Source organism: Papilio xuthus, unplaced genomic scaffold (assembly GCF_000836235.2).
Source record: "Papilio xuthus unplaced genomic scaffold, Pxut_1.1 DF829660.1, whole genome shotgun sequence".
Taxonomy (NCBI): domain Eukaryota; kingdom Metazoa; phylum Arthropoda; class Insecta; order Lepidoptera; family Papilionidae; genus Papilio; species Papilio xuthus.
The window spans coordinates 240,120-248,460 of NW_013528989.1; the positions used below are offsets into that span (position 1 = coordinate 240,120).

General features: G+C 36.4%; 3 protein-coding genes across 3 annotated transcripts in view; all 3 read right to left on the minus strand.

The window, feature by feature from the left end:
* The window catches only part of Tmhs (Tetraspan membrane protein in hair cell stereocilia), a 19,079-nt gene that overhangs the window by 4,853 nt on the left and 5,885 nt on the right, over nucleotides 1-8,341 (minus strand).
* Nucleotides 2,494-4,114, minus strand: Tektin-A (testis specific tektin). The gene has a single exon (XM_013310033.1). It carries the CDS (start codon nucleotides 4,050-4,052, stop codon nucleotides 2,529-2,531), a length of 1,524 nt encoding a protein of 507 aa, XP_013165487.1. The 5' UTR covers nucleotides 4,053-4,114; the 3' UTR covers nucleotides 2,494-2,528.
* LOC106116279 (tektin-4) lies at nucleotides 5,067-6,662 on the minus strand. Its single transcript, XM_013310045.1, has one exon. The coding sequence runs from the start codon at nucleotides 6,611-6,613 to the stop codon at nucleotides 5,108-5,110; it is 1,506 nt and encodes a 501-aa protein (XP_013165499.1). The 5' UTR covers nucleotides 6,614-6,662; the 3' UTR covers nucleotides 5,067-5,107.

Below are 8,341 nucleotides of genomic sequence, written 5' to 3' on the forward strand. Positions count from 1 at the left end.
AATAGTAGAAGGGTTTTATTAAGTAATGTTTACGATTTATCATCTTTGTTAGATGTTACGTCAAGTTTTTAAACTTTCAGTTAAAAATAAGGAAAATATAATTCTATACAATCCAAGTAGATATCGTCGGTGACTCAGGGGTTAAGCACTTGACTTGCAATCTGCAGGTCCTGGGTTTGAATCCCGCCATGTACCAATGTATTTTTCGATTTCCGATTTACATATGTACATCCGACGTTCTTACGGTGAAGGAAAACATTGTGATGCAACCTGCACATATCTGAGAAGAAATTCAAAGATACGTGTGAAGTCAACCCGCACTTGGCCAGCGTGGTTGACTATGGCCTAATCACCCTTAACTTAGGGTAGGCTCCGAGCCCCTCGGTGGGGACGCATAGTGAGCTGATGATGCAAGTAGATATAAAATCCTATATATTAATGATAGCTGTCGCCCTCGACTCCGTCCGCGCGGGATTAAAAATTAGTAGCCTAGTTCCTACAGTTTATGTTCTACATCGATGACTAAGCGAAATCCATACAGCATTTCAGGAGATACATTCTAAAAAACATCCATCCATCCACATTTGTAATTAGTAAGATAAGGTGCTGAAGTACTAATTTGTGAGCACGCTACGTGACAAAGATCCGACGTGTTATCACGTCACAACGTGATATGTTACTTGCATACATTTAATTTATGAATTTAGAAGCACGTATTATAATATTTATCATCTATAAAAACATCTCATAATCTAAGATAATTTTAATACATGTCTACTTTGATAGATAAGGAACTGTATTTATGCATTTATTTATAATAGTTACAAGCTTCTTTGCCTTCATCTGCTCTGAATTAAAAAAAAGGTTGAGTCATTTGTTATTCGAGACTTTGTTCTATTATTTGCCTTACAATAAGATGTATTCGTTGTCGTGTTATCGAGTAAATATGTAAATCAAACTGCCGTAGTTGTGGTCTACATCTATAACAAAATTCATCGAGATCTATGCAGCCCTGGTGATAGCAAATTAAACTTTCGCATTTATATTAGTAATATAGTCATCAAAAGGGGAAACCTACAAATAGGATGTATTATATTTAACGTTTTTCTTGTCTGTTCATTGAGTTGTAAATTGAAAACATTTCAACATTTACCTTCCCGCGTAGTTGCATTACATCCTTAAAACAATTTCAATTACAACGGAAATAAAAAAAACAAACGTAATTTTCGTTCAAAATGTAACTGACTGAAAACTAATTAGTCCGTAAAAAGTCATCTGTAATAATTAACGTTCAAATCTATGATTCGAAGGAGCGTCGGTGGCTCAGGGGTCAAGCACTTGACTTGCAAACTGCAGGTCCTGGGTATCCCGCCATGTACCAATGTGTTTTTCGATTTCCGATTTACATATGTACATTTATCCGACGTTCTTACGGTGAAGGAAAACATCGTGATGCAACCTTTACATATCTAAGAAGAAATTCAAAGATATGTGTGAAGTCAACCAAGCCGCACTAGGCCAGCGTAGTTGACTATGGCCTAATCACCCTTAACTTAAGGTAGGCTGCGAGCCCCTCGGTGGGGACGTATAGTGAGCTGATGATGAAATCTATGATTACATACAAGTAAATTCACACCTGGATAAGCTAGAAAACTCTATAAGCGAGAGTCATTGTTTGGTCCCTTACCACGACCTACATAAGCGAGAAACTCGGGTCAGAGAGAAACCTTAATAAGCGAGAAAAATCTCGAGGTCCCTTGAATTCTCGTTTAAACAGGTTCAATTGTCATGTAAGGTTCCAATGATAAATACAGAAACAAAGATGGTAGAAGTATTATTATTAAATGTCCTAAGCTTAGTTTTACTTACTGAGTTCTAAGCACTTATATTTTAACTTTATTATGAAAAAACAATTATTAAACTATATTACTTACTACACTCGTACGACCGTGGGTTTCTGATACCAAGATCCACGCTTAAAATTATTATCTCTATTTCATCAAAGATAATGAGAGTGATGACGATATGTTTAGATATTTGTCTCAGAAACTGGCAGTTAGATAGAAGTCAAAATGTATTTGGTAAGATATTTTCTCAGCACAATCTAACATCAGCATTGTTTAGTAAAAGAACTTTATCGCGCATTGGGTCATCAGTTGGGAATTTGTTGCAACACAAATCTTCGAGTGTACCTTTTTATTTCTACTATTTGTCGATCGTTTTCGTAATAGAATATTAGGTAATACTGATACATTTGCTTTAATATTTCGATTTTCGAGTCGAAACATTCTAATATTTGGGGATCAATTTGGAATTTTGTGTCTATAATTACGCAGCGTTTTTTTTTAATCCTTTTGGTTAAGCGATCGATCTTAAAAAGGCAATAGCAATTCTTGCAGCCAGTTCCATCTAAATTAAAATATTTTTTTACAACTAAAAAGTATTGATTTATGTCAATTATCTTTTTGGCTGAAATAACTAACAATAATAAACTCAGTTTTCAAAAGTATAATTCAACTGTAACAATTTTAACCCGCAGCAAATTCTTCAGGTGTGGGCATGTGAGCGCGGATTCTACTGCATCTGTCCTTGTCTATGTATAGGCTCTTCCTCTTGCACGCAATCTCCTTCTCCAAGATCCCACGGTATATCATGAGGTCAGCTCGCACAGTCTCCGCCTCTCTCAATTTGTTACTAAACTCCTGTGACGCCTCTTTAACATATTTAGCCTCTGCCATCAGCGCGTACTGCGCGTTATCCCTGCAATTCTCAACGTTAGCTCTTTCGTAATTCCTCGCCTGCAGACGTGACGTCGCCAGTTTGTTTCTATCGTTCATATTACTTAAAGTCGCCACTAAATTCGCAATTAAAGTCTCCAAATCTGCTATTGTTTGCAGGTTGTTCTTTAAGTTTTCCTCCAGATGTTCGCACATCCCTTCAGTAGCTGCTATAGTCTCCCCAAAAGCGGCGTTGGTTCTGTCCGCTTGGATCTTCATGTCCTGACTGCCTTTGATAATAGCAGTCATCAAATCTCCCCGTAGATCTTCAGATTTCTTTCTAACCTCTTCGCAGTTCCTAATACTTTCAGCGCAATAATGCTTCCAGTACTCCAAAGTACAAGCATTTTCTGGCCACCTCACGACAGCTGGGTGATACAATATTAAATTAGAATCCAATGTCCAGTTAAAATTCTCTTTATCTAATTTCAAGCAAACAACTTTATCGTTCCAGTCAGTTTCAATGGTGGCTTTAGCGGCTCTATTCATTGCCATTTGTTCCTCAACTTTAGCTAAAGTATTCATGAATACTCTTCTAATTTCTCCAACGATGGCGACCTCTCTCATAAGTTCCTGTTCAGCGTCGTCTCTCACTAGATCTGGCTCGTATCTCTGAGTGCGTAGTTCCAGACATTCTCTAGATATCGCTTCAGGTAACATTAGAATTCGACAAGCTCCTTTCAACCGCGCTCTGTTCTCATCTAGAATATTTATCTCATCAGTAATAGCTTCAAGAGTCTTTTCAACCTTTGCTTTCCAATCTTCGCATTCCTTAATTCTTTTATCCAATTCGTTATTCGAATCGTTGATCTTTTTATCCATTTTCTCAAATGTTTCTGTTAATTGTTTTTTGGTGTTGGTTTCGAATAATTTTGCTTTGTTGACAGATCTTCCTTTGAGGACGGATTCGTTGTTAAGTCTCCAATCTCTGGTGCTGTATCTGGTCATAGAGTATTTATCGACGACAGGTCTGACTCCTGTGATGCCTGACTGAGGGGTCCAGTCTAAATGTCCCGCGGCCCATGGGTCTATAGCACCCATACCAAGGAAGTCCCCACTCGTGGTATCGGTGGGTTGCGGGAGGTACCTGGGAGGTGCATTGGGAGGATATACCTTTGGTTCTGGAGGCTGAATACAACCCGGTTTGTAAGGGGAACACGCTGATGTAGGTACTCCATCTTGGTTATTATTATCTTCCGACTTGGATTCGGGCGGCCGGTCAGTTCTTGAAGTGGGGCATATGTCTGGACACGTCATGTTTTGATTAAAACTCATTATGTTAAAATTTATAAGGAAAATTAAAATTAATATAGTAAATAAAAATTAATATAATAATATTGTCATTTTATAATAAAAATGACATTATGAAAAAAGTATGAAAGTTGACGTTAATTTATTTATCGTCGTATCTTTGCAAGGATATAAAACCTCTTTGCTGTTCCCTCAGCACTGTTGCAAGAAAGCTGTGTTTGTTAATTCACAGTAAAATGTAAATTACTATTTGAAAGTATTATTAAATTGTTAAATGCACAACAAACTCAAAATATACCCGATAATTTCAAGAGCCAACATTTGAGAAGCCTTAACTAGCATCTTACCGTTAATGTCAGTGTCCTATCGGTTCTTACACTATAGAATTGTATGAAGTAACCGTGGGATTTCTAACATCTACATTGTAATGCATACCAAATGACTAGGTACGAATCAAAAGAGTTGTTAAACGATAGATATAGCTATGTAGTTTTAATACATGTGTAACAACAGTGGAGATTCACTCTTATATTTCCAGAATCACAACATGCCAACCAATATCATTTTACCATTTCAATAATCCATTTAAGTAACACTTAACCTTTTCCGTCAATGTTAAGTGCCTCCTATGCACCACACAAACAAAATTCAACATACATTAGTCGCCTTTCACTCTTCGATAAGTTCTCAAATTGTTTCATAACATCTAAGTATTAAAGTTATATTATTGACATTAATATCTGATTTAAGATCGTATAAAACGGTGGCATATAGGTAGAATGGCATGGGAGTGACTGTCTTTTGCTAAAACCGGTTAATACATTCCTTTATTGTAAACTAGCTGTGGCCCGGGATTCCGTTCGTAGCCTATGTGTTCTTCCAGGCTATATTCTGTATGTATGCAAAAGTTCAGCCATTCTAGAGATACTTTCAAACCATCCATCTAAACATTCGCATTTATAATATTATTATAGTAAGACAGATACTTTACAATAATCTATTTATATTGATTTAGTCATATGAAAAAATTAAACATAGTTTAGAAGAACATTAAATTTATTCAGTCAAAAAACCCTTTGTTAATATCCAGCCAATTCCAAAGCAGATGGATAATGAGAGCGCACCATCCCGCATCTATCTCTATCAATGTTCAACGTCTTTCTCTTCGATGCAATGTCTTTCTCCAATGCTATTCTCTTCTCACACAACTCTTTTCTCACTTTCTCTGCTTTCTTCAGCTGCCCGAGAAGAGAAGTCACCGTCTCGTGTATCTTCTTAACTTCTTCTATTAATCCAAGATGCGGCTGATCTCTCACACTTTCACCATGACATCTAAATGTATTACGATTATCTAATCTTGTTTGTGCCAATTTCATAGCGGCGTCCATCTTACGAATGGAATTATGAAGGTCGTCTATCAATGATTCCATATCTGCAATCTTTTGTAAAGTATTTCTTAAAGTTTCCTCTAATTTAGTGCATAGTTCTTGCGTTATCGCGACAGTTTCAGCTAATATTATATCAGTTTTATCAGCTTGAGTTCTTAACTTTCTGCCGCCGTTAACTAATATCGCGTTTAAGCTGCCTCGTAAGTCTGCAGACTTCTGTCTAGCTGCTTCACTGTTCTGAACATTTTCCCTACAAAAATATTCCCAATATTCCAACGGTGCTGAAAACTCCCCAAATCTAGTGGAGCCTGGTTTAAACAGTATGGTATTCGTCTTAGTATTGAGTCCTATATTCAGCGTCTCCGTATCATAGGCCATACTTTTATCGCACCAATCGTATTCGATTCTATGTTTAGCTGCCTTGTTTATCAACATTTGTTCTTCAATTTTTTCAAGAGTGCTCTTAAGAGTAGCTCTAACATCGCTGACTAGGTTCATTTCTTTTATCAGTTCCTGTTCGGCCAGGTCAGAAACTAGATCTGGTTCGTACCGGTTCGAACGTAAGTCTAAGCACTCACGAGATATAGATTCAGGTAACATTAGAACTCTGGAAGCACCTTTAAGACGTTGTCTTTCAATCTCTAATAGTTCCACTTCTTCTGTAATCGCTTTACAAGCTCTTTCCACTTCGACTTTCCATCTGTATAAATCTTTAGCTTTTTGCTTAAGTCTTTCGTTGTTGTCGTTCTGTTGTTTATCTATGGTGCCGAATGCTTGCATCATGGCCGTCTTCGCGTTATAATCGATTATATTCGATTCAGTTATTACTGACGGGTCTAAGACGCTTTCGTTGTGATGCCGCCATTCGTTTAGAGAGTAACGACTTATGGAGTATTTATTGACTTTAGGTCTGGTGCCCGTCATGCCCGCGAGTGGAGTCCAGTCCACTTTGCCATCGGGTCCAGGTTTGATTTCGAAGTAATGTTCCTCACCGGGCTTCGGTTCCAGTTGCTCAGTCTCTTTGCCATCGTCGACACCTCTCTTTTGATCATCAGCGGCTTTTGCTTTAGCATCTTCGGCCTCTTTTATCTCTTCCTTGACTTGTTCCGGACTTTTCTCGGCCTTTTTAAATGCACCTATATCTGTGCATACTTTAGGGCATTTATTTTTCTCCGGAAAAGTGGTCAATGTTTCCATGGTTAAAGCAGAAAGTTAAGTTAAATTACAAACAATGTAAAAATATTAAAATAATCTTGCTGTCATTCTGACAATTAAAAAAATTGTATAATTCGTGAAAAATGTTTTTTTTTTAATAGAAAAAGGTTTCATTGTTTTAGTAATATGTTTCCGAGCATCAATTAAAAAAAAAACAAAAAAAATATAGCATATAGACGTCCGGAAATCAAAAAATTAATATTTCCTATCTTACTAATATTATAAATACGTTTTTTTTAAACTTATTAGAAAAAATCTAGACTAATTTTTATCTTGCTACTTACTACTTACTAATAAATAAAATGCGAGTGTTTAGATGGATGGATATTTGTAAGAAGGTATCTCACAACTGGACGGATCTCGCTAAAATTTGGTATACATGTAGAATAGTCTGGAAGAACACATAGACCATTATTTTTTTTAATCTTGCGCATATGGAGTCGCTGGTGGCAGCCAGTATATCCATAACTTTGAATACCGTTAAACTTTCCGCGTCATACAAGCGGGTGACACTATCGGATACAAAACTAGTTTGTCACGCAGCGTCACCTACTTAGAAAGTGGCCGCAGCCTTCACTCAGACATATGTACATATACTCTATGAATATCTCACAGTACTTATGGTATTTAATATATATATATATATATATATATATTAAATACCATATATATATATATATATAAAATATATATATATTCAAAGAATTGAGAAGCCCAAACATTTGGATGACAATTTGTATAAAATAACATTTTCAAAACAAATATTGTCTATAGCTAAAGTGTATTAAGTACATTTTTATTTAAAGGTTTTATATTTATTAGGAACTATGAGTAATTATGCTTCAGGGCATTAACCCTTAATTCGACGAAATTTTTTGTAGTAAAAATTTTTTTTTTAGTAGTCATACGTAATTTTCTCTAAACTAGTTTAGTAGATTTTTCTAATTAGTCGTTCGTCACACTGGAAACCATCGAATTAAGGGTTAAATAAAGAATCACTTTAAGGGGCGGAGAGTGGAGCAGATTTTTTTGACACAAATAAAACTGACCTTTAAACAATTGAAACAAAGATTAATTTTACTTTGCATATCTTATTTAAAACATAAAAAGCGTGAAAATTTGACAAATTCAACCGGTATTATAAAAAACACCATATACATGTAATATGATTTTCCTCTAGCCCAGAGTTTCCCAAAGTGGGCGATAACGGCCCCTTGTGGGCGCTGCAGGTCTCAAGGGCGGTAAGAGACCCAAAAAGAAAATGGGGGCGTTGTGTAGAGGCCTGGGGGGTGATTTGTAATTTTATTTAGCTAGGAGGCCTCTTAGACAACGACTGCATGAACTCTAGACTCTCAACAACAACTTGTGAACATCAACTAATATGAACTAAAAGATTGCTTAAACTTTAATATGGGCGTGCTAAAAAAATATTTATTCTCAAAGTGGGCAGTAGACAAAATAACTTTGGGAACCACTGCTCTAGGCAAACGGTGAAGGGACACATAGCGTTAGCCAATGCACAAAGATATTGGTAGCCTTGAATTCGCGTATATTGGTAAACGTCGCGTCGCTGCACTTTTATTGTAACATTGTATAGTGTCACACATTTAATAAAATTGTGTCTGTATGTATATCATCATCAGCTCACTATACGACCCCAACGAGAGGCTCGGAGTCTACCCTAAGTTAAGGGTGATTAGGCCATAGTCC